Consider the following 17,617-nt stretch of genomic DNA (forward strand, 5'->3'; position numbering starts at 1 on the left):
AAAAATCTATGTAATCACATCAGTGTCTTAAATGGATGAGCATTACATGGATGAGCATTTTCCTGTAACATACACATCTGGAGTAGTGAGTGTTGCAGTACTCTGCTCTCTTAATGCAGGAAATTCATTATCCAACATCTGCTTTAGAAGGCAGTTTGTAATATCACTGGTGACAACTAGATTCCATAGTTTTCACTGGAGCCAGTACTGTATTTTCGCCATCAGCACTCAGGGCTGAATAGCAAATTATTCAAATCACAGAGAGAAATAACCAAAGATGATGAACTCCGAGGATACCAGTTTTGGAGATTATAAGATAATTTCCACAATGATAAACAAAACCATTGCCATTAGGAGACAAAAATATCTAATCTTTCTCTCAGGTTAGTGTGAAAATCATGTTCTGACACTCCTCCTGTCCTAGTTATAGTGGCCTGTAGGCTCAGATCATTGGCATTATGCTAAGATAAAAGCTGCTTGTTGAACTTTATACAGAAAACATTACACATATTTCTTCCTTTCTAGTTTTAAACCCTGATGTTTTCCCATAAAGCAGGATTTTAGCCCTTAGTTACTATAAAACAATTTTGCATTAATAAAACCACAAACTATTTGTCAGTACAGAGGATCAATAGAAATATTTGTGTGTCAACTGGCATAGTAGAAATATTTACAGTTAGAATACATTTAATTTAGGGAATGATAAAAAAAAAAATCAAAGGATTTTGTTCCCAGGAAACAAATTGCATAATCCAGTTGCAAAAAAAAAAACTGAACTTTTTTTATTGTTTGATTTTTAAATTAAATTAATTCATTAAGCATATAAATCACTTAGGCTTTCGTAGATTTTGTATGCCATCAAACCAAATTGTTCATGAACCTGCCTCAATATCATTTAAAAATGCAAAAAGGAAAAGATAAAATTAAGTCCCCATTTAAAAAGTCTTGCCTTTAATTGCAGACAGACCTGCTTGTCTGTGAAAATCTTTCTTTGGCTGCCAGTGATGTATGCCAAATACCACTTACAAAAAATCTGTATGCTTCTAACATGACTCATCAACATTTCTGCATTGGAAATGGCCATTTGAACTGAAAATTTAAAAAAAACAAACAAACAAAAAAAACACAGGTTGGAAACACATTCTGCACTGAATCAAAAAATTTGATACTTTGTTGACTTATGACTATGTTTAAAAACAGGAAAAGGAAACATTTACGGGGTTGAAAAATGCAAATGAATTTTCACAGCAATGAGCCCTAATCACTGGCAAAATCTGTGATTGTGAATACAAGATGCATACAAGTACAGGTACACACAGTTGCATGTGGAACAAGTAGATTTACAACTGCGCAAAAAGTCTTTTGTGTTTCCAGTCTTTTGTGGCTGCATGATCATGTGCTTTCATGACTGTAACTGAAGTCTGCCTTAACAAAATACAACATGGCAATAAACCCTAGCAAGTCTTGCCTGGGCATTTTCTAATGTGATGATCTGAAACTTGCAAGGCAAGAAAATCTCAGACCTAAAAGAAAGAGAGCTACTATGAAAATTAAATTGCATCTTAAAGGAGGCATTATTCTGTGAATGCAAATTAATTTACATTAGATGGGGAGTGTGATGTCAGCTGAACGGACTCTTTTTCAAAATTACTTCAGGCCACATTTTGGGAATGTGTAATTCAGCATAAGAAATGAGTCATTCAGCAGCAGAATTTTGTATGGATTCCTAAGATGAACCTCAAACTTGCTTTTAAGCCATCAAATAATTTATAATATAAGATTTCCTTTCATAGAATAAGAATGTGGTTGAAGCTGAATCTCCAGAGGCCATCTGTTTCAACCTCCTCCAGGTACCCCAGACTGTGTCCAGACAGCTCTTGAATATCTCTAAAGATGGAGATTCTACAATATCTCTGGACAACCTGTGCCACTGTTTAGAATCCCCACAGATGAAAAAATAAAATTTAAAAATTGCATGATCAGGTTGAATTTCATATGTTTAAATTTACAGCTGTTTCCTCTTGTCCTATCAGTGGGCACTACTGAGTAGGGTTTGGCTTCCTCTTCTTCATTCCCTTTGTTCCGATATTTTTACACATTGATGAGATCCCCCCTAGGCCTTCTGCTCTGCAGGCTGAACAGCCCCAATTCTCAGAGCCTGACCTCACGTGAAAGATGCCTCAGTCCCTTAATCATCTCAGTGGTTCTCTGGACACACTCCAGTAACTCCATGGCTTTCTACTTGGAAGCCTAGCACTGTGCACAGCCAGTTCTGGCCTCACCAGTGCTGAGCAGACAGGAGTAATCCCTTCCCTGTGCTCCTGGCAGTGCTCTTCCTCATGCAGTCCAAGATGCCATTGGCCCAAGGGCACATTGCTGGTACCTGGTGAGCTTGTTGTTCACCAGAACACCAAAGTTATTTTCTGGAAAGCTTCAGGAAACTGCTTCGAGGAGAGTGAGCCTCCAGCAGGTGCTGGTCCTACATTATTCCTCTCCAGGCGTAGGGCTTTGCAATTTTGTCTAAATTCATGAGATTCCTCTTTGCCCATTTCTCAGCATAGCAGGATCTCTGAATAGTGGCACAACCCTCTGTATCAGCCACTCCTCCCTGTTCTGTCACCTGTGAACTTGCTGGGGGGCTGCTCTGCTCTGTCATCCATCATGAGTAGAGTTGAGCAGTGCTGGACCCAGCGCTGACCCCTGGAGCACAGCACTGGTGACTTGCCTTCTGCTGAACTTTGGGCCACTGATCACAACACCTGGGCCCACTCCTTGAAAATACAAGTTCATCTGCTAATATCTTTCTAAAAATTATTTTCTACTTAAAAATACTCATCAGTGCTTGATTGTCTGGTGTCTTAATGGAGTTATGGGGGTTTTCTTGGTGATGTGTGAAAATTCTCTTTTCCAAATCTTCAAACTTGTGGCCCTGATGAGAAGAAAAAAAAGTGTTAGTAGGAGTTAATTAGAAAGAAACAAGTGATTTTTTTTTCCAAAACCAGAAAACAAAATTATAATTCTACTAATTGTAAATGATGGTGGGGGCAATAGAAAATTCTGAAATGGCATGATGCCAGGAGACACCATGGGATACAGAAGACATACTCCAATTAGTCACTCTTGAGTCTCCCACCAGTCCCTGAGCTCTGATCAGATGTTTTGGTTTAAAAAAAGATAAAAGAAAAAGGCAACATTTTCACATGACTATGTTGACTGTATGAAACTGAGTTGATGGTGCATGGCATTGCATTCTATAGCACATACAGCCTTTTGCCTGTTCTGGATATTTTAAGTTGATGCTGGGAAATGGCTTTAGAAAGGTGAAGGTAAGATTGTTTTGCCAATAAAACAAAACCTGGAGAAATGTGAAGTGCTCCTGGCTTATGTAGAGCACCTGTCAGTGTTTGAAAACATACTGGATAGATTTCTATGGTGTATCTTTAACTTCTTTATACCTAAGTTTATGCTTAAATGTTCTACAAGAACTGATATATTTACAAACATTCTCCCAGACACTTGATCTCTGCCAATCTGAAATCAAACCACCTGAAGGCTATCAGACAGGTGAAGTTTCCACTTAAAATGAAGACCTGGTGCACTTCTCAGACCATTGCAAAAATGTGGCATTTGTAAGGCTGGGCTTATATTAAGAAAGACTTCTTTGGAGGTTTCCCAGTATTGAAGAAACTATGGGCTATGCTCATATAATGCTCAGCAAGAGAGGAAGACTAACTTATTGGTCAGTAATATGTCTTGTGGAATTTAAAAAAGGTTCTTCTAACAGCCCTCTCAACTTACTCTTGCTTCAAAATCCTTTTCATAAGGACATGGATCATAGTTCTTACTATACTTCAGGTGCATAGAAGACATTCAAGGACAGCAGTTTATTTCAGCAGAGTCCAGAATCTCCAGAGAAAAGGTAGAACCACTTGAAATTAAAATGAATTAAAGTTTTGCTTTTGTTTTTGCACGTTTCTACAGAAGTGTAGGATTGTGATTGGCTTGCTTTTGTAATTCTTGAGATTGAATAATCCTGGGACAAAGGACAAAGTTTACCAAATATTTCAGAATAGAAATTAACTCAGTCATGCAGTTAGCATGAACATGGTGATGGTGGTTGTCCAGAGAGCATTTTTTTGGGAAATTAGTGTCAAATTCTTCCTTCAGCAGAGATTAAGAAAAAGATGCTCAAAGGCAAGAGTACAGGCTAGAAGTGTCTATCTGTCTTCTCATTGTTATTGTGTGGAGAAAAATAAACCTAATGGTTTATATGCTGGTGAACAGACCTACAGGGGCAGACTTGAGAGCAGTTAAAATTTCCCAGTGATTTCCCTGAAACCACCAAACTGAGTGATGAAAAATCTCTGGGTTTTTAACAATAATATCAGGTCTGTTAATTCTCAGCATGCCTTAGTGAGGCTCTGGCATGATAGCAGGAAAGCCTGGACATCAAAATTTCAGGTTAATACATAAACTTTCAATTGAGGTTATTTATAGAAGGTTTAAGGAATCCAGGAGAATCATGAGGTTTTTACCCAAAACACTTAGCCCAATTGGTAATGAGTGTAAATAGCTGTGGTTTATTGAGACCTGCCCAACAGAGAGCTGGATTGGAGGCTTTAATCTCATAAACCCCAGGTCTGAAAATATTAAGTTCAATAAAATAATCTACCTTTGCTACTAAGTAGGATTAGTTGCAGCTACTGGAAACTGAGAATACTCACTCAGCACCTTGAAGTCATATGTGTTTGCCTTGGCTTGCTATACTGAATATAAATGCATAATGAGACATTGATATCCAGTGCCTCTCCAGATTAATCATTAAAACACATGGCAAGCACTTCAAATTAAATACATTTTGGTTTAATTAAATACATTTCAGTTAAAATAATTGATCATTTGAATTACAAAAAAAAATAATAAATTAGGCTCGGTTCATTCCATTTATAGCACTCTTTCCTTCAAAAAAACAAGTGATGCAGTTGTTGTTATTTCTTTAGTGTCCCCTCATATTTTCTATGATGAAGTGAATTATTATATTGAAAGACAAGGTATTTAGTTGTCCTAAACTTAAAACATTTATTTAAATTTAGAACATTTCTCCTGAATTGAATAGAAAACCATAAGGAATGTCTAGCACAGATTTCCACCATGCTTCTAAAATCGATAATGTGGAACTGGATTAATTATAGTAAAGTAGTAATTTGGAACTAATAGGTTCACAATCACTTGTATTCAGTTCCACATAATTCCACTGTAAGTCTATATAATTTTTTGGTTGGAAAATATGCAAAGTAAGGTAACAGATTTTTACGTATATTTTGATGTTATGATAGCTCATCACAGATTTTCTGGCAGTATAGAAGACTGGTAAGGAATCATCCTTCAGGTAAAATTTTTTGTATTCACGTCACAGCTGAGGCTTATTAGCACTACTTATTTTTAGATAAAAGATAAATGAAATCACATTTTTAGCTATATGTATCTCTACAATTTGTCACCTGTACCAGCTTTTAGTCACAGAAAAGTGCTGAAATCAGTGGGGTCTTTATTCATTGTCAAGAATACAGGGTTGATTTCAAACCCCAGTTGTGATTCTGCGGTGAAATCAGGTGAGACTTGAGCTCACACAGTGGGGGTCTGGGTGCCTGGTTTGGGTGTGTTTGTGGGGTTTGTATAGGTGGGTAACTGCCCTGAAGCCCTGAACACAGGTGGAGTCAGTGGCACTCACACTTGGGCTCTGAACAAACATTCCACATTTGTGCTGAATGGGAAATCTGCTTGGAAAATTCAGTGTATGTGGCACTTGGATAACAGCTGCTGGCATCCACTTGCCAGATGGAATTGTGAGTCCCTTTAAGGTGGCACTGAGCTCAGCGAAGTTCTTCAGGGCATAGGAGTTATGCTTACTCATATAACACCTCCTCAATATGCCCTTGGATTTTAAGGTTAAAAAATAAAAGGTGAGACTTAAGTTTCATTTCCTAATTACTCAACTGTATTTTTACTATCCCAATTAAGACTGTGACTTTAGGAAAGGAAATTCATGGCCAGGATAATGTTAGCCATATTACTAATGCATAGTGCTGACTTAATAACCAGTCATCAGGATATGCTATATTTTAAATACCTGTACTTGCTTTTACTCAGGTTTAATAAACAATTACAGAAACGTCTTGCTTTAGCTATTTAGGAAAGACTGAAGAACACAGTTGTAATATAAAAGTGTAATTAACGTCTTAGAAAAAGTTCTGTGAGGATTCTTTTCCTTTCACCCAGTCATCACGTGTGCATTTTCTACTATAACAAAAAGAAAAAATAATTCATCTCTGTGAATAAAAAAGAAAGTAACTTAATAATTCTCTTTTTCTGACTCATAGCACAGAATTAAATTTATTAAGGCTTTTCTTTGATAAGGGTCCAGATTAATAGTTTCAAAGAGACCTAGACATTTTGATGCATTTCAGTGATTTATATTAATAATAAGCAGGGAGGACAACCATATATGTTCTTATATACCATTATTTAAATATTGTAAATATATGTATTTATGATATTAATATTAGAAATATTTAAAAATATAAGTATTATTTTTTAAATGTCAAAATATTGGCAAGTGCAAAACTATGAAGTGCAGTAAGAATAGCTAGGTAGAGTCACTTTTAAAATTTTTTGATATGTCTATATCAATATAATTATGTGTAATAGAAAGAAACTGAACATGTGTTTTCCAAGCCCATTTTACCTTCTACTGCTCTTTCCCCTTTCAGTACCATGTGTAATTACTGAACACATTTCTGGGAAAGGATAGAAAAGTATTGAATACCATTTTTTCTTTCATTATGGGAAATGTGTTCAGAATCAGGAAGTTGGAGTTTAATTTTCAATGCTAAGATTATCATCATGAAACTCTTTAAAATTTAGAATAAATTCCATTATATTATGTTTCAAGAAAAATAAACCATTTTTAAGAAAATACATCAGTGTACTGGAGAGTCAGAAATTGAGTTGAATAAGTTATATGCTAATGAGTCTAGTATGTTAAAAATATGATAGTTAAGTCTGACTTCTTTTTATAGCATTTACATCTCTCAATATGCCTGTGGTTTTCCTCTTGAGAGTAGAGTTTGCATCTGTGCCCAGAGAATATCATTAGGGTTACCTGATGCAGGAATATATCATATTCGGAGCAACTAGAGTGAATGCAAAAGCTGGAATGAAATACAGACTATCATGTACTAAATGGAATATCTTGCTATAAATGCAAGAAGTTTAGAAGTTGTTTTTCTGCTTTTGGATGCTGTTTATAAATAGATTTTTTTTTTTTTACCTGTAAGTTTTCTGGCAGCATTCCACATGAGAGCCTACATCTCTTCCTCTGCTTTACTGCCACTTCTTGGATTAATAGTTGGGCTTGATCTTCAGCTGTTTCTGTTCAGATGTTTTCAGTGAGTGGGTCCTTCAGCCAGGGAATTTATTTCTCCTTGAACCTGTAGAGTTCATATTTGATCTGAAGCTGGTCTTCTTGTGCAGCTACCTGGGAAAGGATAGGGTAGACACAGCAGTCATGAAGAAACATAAGAAACAAAAAAGACTTTTTGCTACCCGGTAAGAAGCAGGAATTAGATGATAGTCTGTTAACAGAAAAAAAAAAAAAGATAATTCTGTTAAATACCTGTTAAAATACATAAATATCCTGGTGGATAAACCTTTTTAAAGGGTTTATACAATAGCAAAATAAAATATATTCAACTTTAATATAGAATTGGTTACATTTTTATCATGCTCTATAATAAATTGTTTAGCTTGAAACTCTGACAGTGATTTCACCTAGATCTGGCTGCATTAATTACTTACTCAATTTTATATATTTTATTCCTAATCTTTCCTATACCATGTATTTCATGGAGACCAGACAGACACTTGGGAATGAGTATATCTGTAGTTGGTACATGGTCTAATCTTTCCTTTGTGAATTATTTTCTACCTCTTTTATTTCCTTAATAATCTTGTATTCCTTGTTATTTCATTAATAATCTCCCATTTTGTCTCAAATATAATTCTGAAAAATAACCAAACTTAAAACATCTTACACCTGATGGATATTTTTGTAATGGAATTATTAAATCAGCTATTTTAAACCTATGTATTTGTTGCTAACTTTTTGAGCTTGCTATTTGCTTTGGTTTTCCACAATCATGATTTCAGCTTTTTTTTTTTTTTTTATATGTTTCTTTTTCTTTCACTAATTTTTATTTATTTATATATTTCTACTCTTTCTCACATGAAGTTAAGCATAAACTTCAGAAAGGTAAATGTATGCTATTTTAATATTCTTAGTTTCTGTGGCAGTTCAGACAGTGACCCTGGGATTCAATAGCAGCATTCTTTTACTATCTTTTCCTCATGCTTATTGAGTTTAGTATGGAGAGCATACCTGCTTGTTCTCCTGTGATTGTCCTCTGTACCATTACACTGGCTATCCATAAATCTATCTGTAATGAAACTAATTTAGATTATAGCAGTTCAAACCAAGCAGATTGAAAATATCTTTGATTCCAGCAGTGAAAATTGTTCTTGTATTTTTATGATGCTATTATAGACCATCTTCCCAGCATGTATCTTTTTTTTTTTTCCTTACTATGCAAAACCATCTTGGCTTTGGATGGGATGTGCTATGCTGTTTAGTTTATGGGTTAGTCAGATTGCTGTGTAGGAAGAGTGCATGAGAAATAGAAATACTGTGTTTTCTGTTTCAACCTCTGGCCAGGCACTGGGTAGGAAAATGCCCAGGCACTGCTGCTGCCTTCCAAAGCCCTCATGGCGGCCTGAGGTTCCCAGAAGGAGTTTCTGTCTCCATCCTTTCTTTTGCTGTTGTTCCAGCTTTGCCACCAGTCTGTTCTCTGCCAAGCAGCTGTGCCAGGCAGCGATGGTTCTGGTGCAGTGCCATCGGCAGTGAAGACAATGCTGCTCCAGTCCTTGTTTATTCTAAACCAACAAAAAAAACTTTATAGACACAGATTATGGCTAAACTGGATTATCAAAGAGGTATTCAGGGTTCCTAAATGGACCTGCATGCAGGAGAATCTAGAACCCAATGGAACCTGGGTTAGCCTGGAGCAATCAGTTTTCTAGAAAAATTGGAGGACCAAACACACAGGCCATGCAACCATTCCCACAGCTCCTCTGCCAAGAGAGTGCTGATATAAAGAATCACCCTTCTGCCAGATTCTGCTCCCAGGATGTTACAGCTGGGTCTGTGAAAGTGAAAGATCATCTTTATCTCTTGACTTGAGGTTATTAATAGATTTCATTATTCAGCTAGCAGAATTATTAAGAAATTTCTGCTCTGCATCTGTAAAATAGACTTGGTGCTTACCAAGACAGTGCTTACTCAAAGGACAGATCATGGTATCATAAATCTCTATTGCAATAAGTAAAAATAACCCTAAAATTGATTTAAAAACTAGTTCTTGTCATGTGTCAAGTTCCATTCCAATATATTATATGCTATCAACCTGTACAGATTATCACCTAATGGGATTTTTTAAAGTTCTGAAATGATCCAGAAGCTGTAAAAGAAAGGGCACTCCACAGACCTGTACTAAGATACTTGCCCAGACTTCTAGTTCTTGGTTGCCCTTTCTAGTCACCTCAGGTCAAGCAGCATGTTTTGTTTACTGTGCCACATGGGGCTGAGGGAGCGTGGCTGTAGCCAGGCTGGATGGGACAGGCACACTAAACAAGAGTAAACACCTCTGAATTTTGTTGGCTACTGTTGTCATCCCTGTTATCCTTGACTAGGGAGCTGCAAACCTGCAGCAGTGGGTTAGCAGGAGGCAGTCTGGGTCTCACCTGGCATAGCAGGAATAAAAAAAAAAAAAACTTGCATATGTACTGTGTATAGCTTGCTACTTGTGCTGGCTTCAATGTAAATGATAGCAGACAGTTACTCCAGCCTTAAGAGCAGGTAATGATCTCATTAGTAGCTGGAGAACTGTGGCAGTCCTACTCCTCTCCCTGCCTCCTTTGAAGCAGCTGGGTTTTCCTGGAGGAAGACCAGCCATATCACATCCCTTCCTTCCAAGAAGCCAGTGTAAACATCCAGTGGGAATCCGTAACAATTTCTTTAAGAATAGGTGGCTGCACTACCCTTCCCATAGCCTGCTATATGTCCTCTGTTCTCATTACCAATTCCCTTAAAAGTCTCTTTCAATCAACCGCTGTAAATAAACACAAGTCTCTGGCAGCCAGAGCTCACTTGGAATTAAATTCAGGGATAGGGAGCTGTCAGCTAACCACCTTCTGTGGCAGCATAGCTGTCATTCGAATGAATTACAGACCACAGTATCCATTTCTGTGGGGCCTGTGAGAAGAGGAGTGGAACAAATTGGGGTAAACAGCTGAAATTTAATACAGGCTTCTGCAAGTTCTTCAAAAGCCATTCACCCATCTTCAGTGTGATTATTTTGTGTGGTTAACAGCATTTCCATATAAACTGCAATAATCTTCTGTTGAAAGGTCTCTTTAGTATGAAAAACAAAATTTAAATTGATTATACAATTAGCTGAGACTTACTTAGCTCTGTTCTGTCAAAGACTAAAATATCTGAGTCAAAGTTTCTTAGCACTTTGCCTATGTACAATTTCCACCCTGGGATTGGCAGCTTCTCTTCAGATGCTGAGGAGCAAACACCCCCCTCCCTTCCACACTGCTTGTAGAGAGTGGTGCCCCATGCTGATGATGCCAGGCAGATTTAATTGTGCATGCCCAAAGAGAAAAATGACATCCACGCTTGGGTGAGTGCTCTCTGTGGCAAGCTGACAAATCCCCCAGCTGTCAACTAACCTCAAAGGCAAGTGTACGTGGCTCTAGCTTATGTCTGCTTGCTTTCTGCCCATAGGCATTTAGAAGCTGAAACTCATATTGGCTGCAACACATTCAAACTGCTACTGAAAGAAATGCATGGTCTGTTCTATGTGTTTCAGTCTCTAAGGGTGATTTACACAATTAAGGTTTATTTTTCAGACTGACTGTAAGTGGGTAAAGACAGCACCTTTTTGCATATGGGGCAAGTAAAAGTGTGTAACGTTTATGGCTATGGAGCTGGCTACATGGATTGCTGAGCCCATCCTTGTGCTCAGATGGATTATATTTATATTTATATATTTATTGGGGTCTGCTAGAGAACTGCATGCATACAAAATGGCCTTACTTGAGTGCCAATGTATATGGGCAAATGCAAAGAGGCATGCTATGCTAATGCAGTACTAGAGTCATTTTGGCAGCAGCTTTGTTACTTGTGGTGCACTGCAGGCTGTCCATCTAAACCCATCATTACCTGGCACCTATGCTCTGGTATGATAACCAGAGCAATCTGTGAATGGGCAAAGAGCCATCCTAACAGATGGCTTTGACTGCAGGTAACCAGGAAACTATGCATATACATTGAACATGGGTTCAGAGAGTGTGGGTGTTAACTGGGAACATCAAAACAGCTGTGGGGTTTGAGGTCCTCCATGTACTGTTGGGAACATATGCCATACCCATCAGACACCCAGAGAGGATGGGTAGAGCCAGTTCCCACAGTTCTGATGAACTTTGTAGGGATTGCTTGGTTGGGCATGGGCTCAGCTACAGACAAATCTCATGTTTTGCAATGGACTTCAGATTAGTATTAGAAAGACAAAGCGTGAAGTTTAAGGATGCAGTTCATAGAATCATAGAATGGCTTGGGTTGGAAGGGACCTTAAAGATCACCTAGTTCCAATCACCTCCCACTAGACCAGGTTGTTCAGAGCCCCATCCAACCTGGCCTTGAACACTGCCAGGGATGGGTCATCCACAACATCTCTGGGCAACCTGTCCCATTGCCTCACCACCACTGTAAAGAATTTCTTCGTAATATCTAATCTAAACTTACTCTTTCAGTTTGAAAGTAGTCCTTTTACTTTGTGCCCTCTTACAAAGTCCCTCCATCTTTGTCACATGCTCCGCTCAAGTATTGTAACGACACAATTAGACCACCTCAAAGTCTTCTTCTTACCAGGCTGAACTATCGCAGCTCTCAGCCTTTCCTCATAGCAGAGGTGCTCCAGCCCTCTGATCATCTTGGTATTCATCCTCTGGGCTCACTCCAGCAGCTCCATGGCCTTCCTGTGCTGGGTCCCCAGAGATGGATGCAGGACTGTAGGTGGGGTCTCACCAGAGCACAGCAGATCAGAATCCCTTGCCTCACTCTGCTGACCACTCTGCTTTTGGTCAGCCCAGGATATCTTTGGCTTTCTGGGCTGCAAGTGGACATTACCAGGCCAGCCTCTCATCCACCAGGACCACCAGGTCCTTCCCATCAGGCCTGCTCTCAATCTGTTCCCCCAGCCTGGATTGCTACCAGGGATTGCCCTGACTCAGGTGTAGCAATTAATTTCCATGCCCACCTCAGGCACAGTCTCACTCAAATTTTAGGGTGGAGAGGGCTATCCAATTTACCTGGCACAATTGTTCTAAGCTGCCTAACCTGACAATGATAAATGTTATTGATATGTGCTGGAAGAAGTTCAATATGTTTCTATTTGTGTGCACTGGAGTCTTAGAACAGGATTTTAAAATGTTAAGAAGTGACAGGAAATGCCAAGTATCTGTTCTCAACTCAGGATTTAGTTTGTCAAGTACTTCGATTACTGAGCAGCCAGGACTATATTTTTTTCTAAAAGCCTGATATTAAAGCACTCAACTAAAAAGTGGAAATTCCAGTGTTCTTGTCCTCTTCAGTGCACTGAGCTGCAGATCCTGACCCCATGAGTCCAGATAAGTGGCTCTCACTATGCTCTGAAGCTGAAGTATAGCACAGTTTACCATTGTAAGGACACAGAGAACACAAAGAAGTGGGGAGTCTCCAGGAACTCCTCATCACCAGTTATTTTCACAGTGCTTTTTAGTGCTTCCCCATATACAGAAGAGGGCATGTGGACAGTGTCTCTTTTCATGTCTAATATTAGAATGTATCTAAAACCAAACAAAACAAAAGGACTATATTTCCATCACCTAGCTCCACCTAAAATTGACTGTATCTTCTGTGTCCCATTTTCTGGCTGTGAGTTTTTTGAAGCATGTACTCCATGGAAATTATAGCCTAATTGGAATTTAAGCTGCCTGAAAATAGCTCCAAGGCAGCACCAGTAGAATTTAGGGGAGATTGTCTAGCTTCAGTGAATCTGTGCAAATATACACAGCCCTGGAATTCTTTTGCTGATGTGAGGAGCTGGGCAGGGTGCAGAAATGCTACAGGAGTCCAAATCCATCTCCTCATCCTTTCTGCTGCCTGAGCACAGAAAGAGAGTGTGGCAGGATGGGCAAATATATGTCTGGGAGTGTGATGCTCTATGCTGACAACACAGAGCTTCAGAGGATATTACATGCATGGCAGTGAAAGAGTGTGCCTTATTCATGCTTCAAAATTGTCAGTGTGAAATACTGTGATTATCATTTTAGATTTGACATGTATAACTCATGCATTCTTAAGGTAGTTTGAATGTAACCTAAATTACTCTTCCCCTAACTATCTGGTAAGAATGAAATTCAGCTGTCACAGATAAGAGTAATGATATTTATTAATAGAATTATAATAGAACTTAAATGGGCAGAGTACATCAGGACAGGAGATCACAGTCCTTTAGGGACTGATTTATCCTTGACTTCTATGAGCCTTTGTTATGCTAATGATAGATACATATTCCCCAAATCCTTTTGGTCTTTCTGTGCCTTAACCTTTGATTTCTTTATTAACTCTCTTCCCTTGTCACTACATGTTCTTGTTAATTCAGATCAGGTTTTGCAACTTGCATCATACTTTACTTTTTTTAATCAATATGGTTTACTTAGTTCCCTAGAAGCTTATGTGTTTTCCCCTCTTTGCTGCACCTCCTTTCAGTGCTTCCAGAAGGGCCTGTGGGTGAGCTGGCACCAGCTGGACTCTGATTTCCTGTGGAAAACCTGTACATGGGTTTCCTTTATTCCTACAACAGTCAAGGCAACCAACCTAATTAATCACTCCAAACCTTCATTAATAATGATGTTTTCCTTAATGTTTTATCTAAGGATGTAATTTGGTTTTTTAGGCATTTGCATAAACATGGCAATTTATGTTGGCCCTGGGTCTATGATTTTCCTGATGTTGAAAATCCTTCAATTTCTAAAGTCAAGAAGTATGTTTAGGTGAATAGTTGTGGGCATGGGTGGTTAGTTCACAGTTAGTAAACACTGACCATCATGATACAAGTCAATTGCCTCCTTATCAGCAGTAAATAAAAAAGCTGTTTATAGATAGTAATGTCTTTAAGGATATAAACAAGAGCAAAATATATAGGTCAATGTAGATTATCAGCTGTAAGAATTGGTATAAGACCATTAGAAAGCTTTAAGAAAAGCTATGAAGTACAGGACATTTTACGTGAGCTTGTTTTAACATAAAAAGGAGGTTGCTTTTGGGTTTTTTTTTCCCTGAAACAATATATACTACTGTAGTGTGTAGCTACTTCCTTGTACTTTGTCTAGTATAGGTATGCCTTGAAACATCACATATTCTTTCTTGGGACTAGGCATCTATGAAACATCAGCAGCATAATTTTTGCTCATGTGCTGGGCTCTGAACTCAGATGCAATTAAATATTCATCAGGATAGATACCCTGACTCTAGCTATACTTGTAGTAGGTATGAAAGATTAATTCAGTGTTATGTTTCTGTTTAAAAGAAGAGGCAAAATGAGAATTTCTGCTGAAAATTTCAGTTTTCAGGTTTAGAAATTATGAACATTGCTATGTTTCTTAAGGCGCCTGTAAAATAAATTATATGTATAGAGTTATATTTTAAATAAAATCATTCTCTTTTAAGACACCTGTCCCAGCATTTTCCTTTGGGAGTACTTTGCTGTCTTTACCTTGTCATTTCAAATTATAGTTTCTTAACTGAATGTGCAGCAAATAACCTGCACATTAAAACTAAGGGCATTGCATAACAGAAAGGTAAAGTTTTACAGATTTTGTTGTATATTATAAATGTGATTTGTATATTCTGTTTTGTCAATAATAAGATTTTAAATTATATTTTTACCTGCGGGAGTAATAGTTTCTTTGAGGGAATTTCTAGTAGAATTCATTTATACAGCAATATTCCAAAAGAGGGGGGTTAAAGCAGCAACACAGAAATTCCAATTTCTGTCCCTTGCAGGTCCTTCCCCCCCTCTGCATTTTCCTCTTACAAAATGTACCTACATTAATGAAGTTTGGTCTCAGTACCAGTGTGGAATCTGGTGGGTAAACTCAATCAGCAAGTTTGAAGTCCTAATCCTTGCAAAGCCAGTATGAATATCAGATGTTATCAAGAGGGCAACAGTAGATGATACCTGGTCCAACAATTGCTGTAAATGTGATCTCACTGATTCTGTATTTCCCTCTGTATTTTACAAAGCACACTGATTTAGAAGATGTCTTTGGTTTATAACTATTAGTGTTAGAAGGACAGAAAAATGTGCAAAAATATTTGGGCATGGTGTGAAATGAAAGCCATTATCTATTTTGTTATCAAATTAGGGATTTGCTCAATAAAATAGATGATTTTATTTTTAATTATGATTGTGCTGCAATTATCACACATTATGTTGTATAAATAGGGTTTTTTTCTGATTTTCAGTAATTGATTTTTCTACAGCTACTCTCTCTAGAATTTATAAAGGAAATTATGACCAGGCCTACACTCTTAGAGCACAGCAGGATCAGGATCATATCTTAAAACAGATTTCCTGGACCTCCTTAGGTGGGAGAAGGAACAAGCAAGGCCTCAGTTCGAGCTCACGATTCACTTGGTCTTCCACTTGGCTGAAAGAGGTGTCACTTGTAGTGCATTTTCAGGTCCTTGCATAACAGTCAATGGCAGTTGCCTGTGGAGGGATGGAAGGACAAAAGAGCTGAAATTCAATACTCCTTTCTGTTTTGAAACAATAATTAGCTGTCACACAGCTGTGCTGCCAGTGAGCTGGCTGTGCAATGGACTTTCAGTAGAGTGATCAGCCTGGATAAAATGGAAGGAAGCTAAAAAAAAGAGATTTCTGACAAAGAAATTTGGACTAACATAAAGTAAGCAAACGTGTCCATTATTATGTATTATAGTAGATGAGACACTCTATAGACAGAAAAGATGAGCTTCAGGTTCATAAGCCCTGGTCCTCGTGGGGAACTTCAACATCCCCAAGGTCTGTTGGAGGGGCAACACAGCAGGACAAGAGCATTCCTGGAGTACATTGAGAATAACTTCCTTCTCCTGGTGCTAGAGAAGCCATTGGGGTGATGCTCTATGCTGGACTTTGTTCTCACCAGCAGGGAGGGGCTGGTGGGGAAGTGAAGCTCAAGGCTAGCCTGGGCTGCAGTGACCATGAAATGATGAAGTTCAAGAGCCTTAGAGCAGGGAGGAGAGTGCACAGCGAGGTCTGGCCTGAATTTGAGGAGGGCAGGCTTTGGTTTCTACAGGGAACTGCTCGGTGGAGTGCAGTAGGATAGAGCCCTGGAAGGAAGAGGGACCCAAGAGACATAGTTAATATTCAAGGATTACCTCACCCAATCATGCATTCCAATGAAGAGGAAGTCAACACAGTGTCTATGTCAGGGGGCTTGGAATTAGATCTTTAATGTCCCTTCCAACCCAAACTCTTTTATGAGTCTGTGATTCTATTTTATATCAGTGAAAAAAGGGAGTTCTTCTGGTGTTCTGTTAACTGAGCCAACAGAAATTGCAGTGCTGAAGTCGATACCTTGTTGACTTAAAAAGGGACTATTTTATTTCATTTAATAATTTTTTATAGTAAACATAGCTTTGTTACTTGACGCTTTTCAGGATATACAAAATAAGTGAATGCTACTTTCTGTGATGGTAATTGGTATTGAATTAAATCATCCAGTCATGCTAATGTCCAAAATAAGGTAGAATTTGTGTTTTGAGTGCATAAAGATCAGCAGGGAAGTTTTGCAAAAAAAAAAAATTAATAAAATGCACTTTTTTTTGTCTAATTACAAGTCATTTGAAATTAGTACCTTCTGTATGCAAAAGTCCATCTGCATTTTGTATAAAGATACATTTTTTTATGTTTATGCCTTTTGTGGGTTTTTTTGCATGTTCATGCTCTTTATGATCATCTTCACCACCCATACATGTACATTTTTCGGTCCGTATATTATAGGTAGTTGTCCACTCCCACTTGTACAATTTTTCAGCATAGCAGTGATAATGCTGAACAATTCGGCAAAATACAATCCACAGAATTTCTGGTTTGGGTGGCTTTCCAGCTCAGCCAAAGTACAAAGTTTCAGAAAGTTTCAACTTTTGCATTTCAGGATTATAATGATGAAATTCGCCAGGAGCAGCTGAGAGAACTTTCGTATCTGAATGGTTCTGAGGATTCATCACGTGGACGGGGCATTCGAGGAAGAGGGATCCGTGTGCCAACTGCAGCTCCTTCAAGGTGTGGTAACCTGAGCTATTATGTTAATAGCTTTACAAAGTGTCAGCAGTAATAAAAAAACCTATTGTTAAAAGAAAAAAAAGACAGTTGCATACATATCCTGATCA

The 17,617-nt window shown here is 38.2% G+C and overlaps 1 protein-coding gene across 10 annotated transcripts in view; it reads left to right on the forward strand.

The window, feature by feature from the left end:
- KHDRBS2 (KH RNA binding domain containing, signal transduction associated 2) overlaps positions 1-17,617 on the forward strand; it is a 349,074-nt gene that overhangs the window by 191,811 nt on the left and 139,646 nt on the right. For all 10 annotated transcript variants that reach the window (XR_013339753.1, XR_013339757.1, XR_013339751.1 and 7 more), the window contains exon 5: positions 17,383-17,510. Coding sequence is in view for 3 of the 10 variants with exons in the window: in XM_021525682.2 (XP_021381357.2) it covers positions 17,383-17,510 (128 nt within the window). In the remaining 7 variants the exon portion in view is untranslated. The remainder of the gene's footprint in view (positions 1-17,382; positions 17,511-17,617) is intronic.

Source organism: Lonchura striata, chromosome 3 (genome assembly GCF_046129695.1).
Source record: "Lonchura striata isolate bLonStr1 chromosome 3, bLonStr1.mat, whole genome shotgun sequence".
Taxonomy (NCBI): domain Eukaryota; kingdom Metazoa; phylum Chordata; class Aves; order Passeriformes; family Estrildidae; genus Lonchura; species Lonchura striata.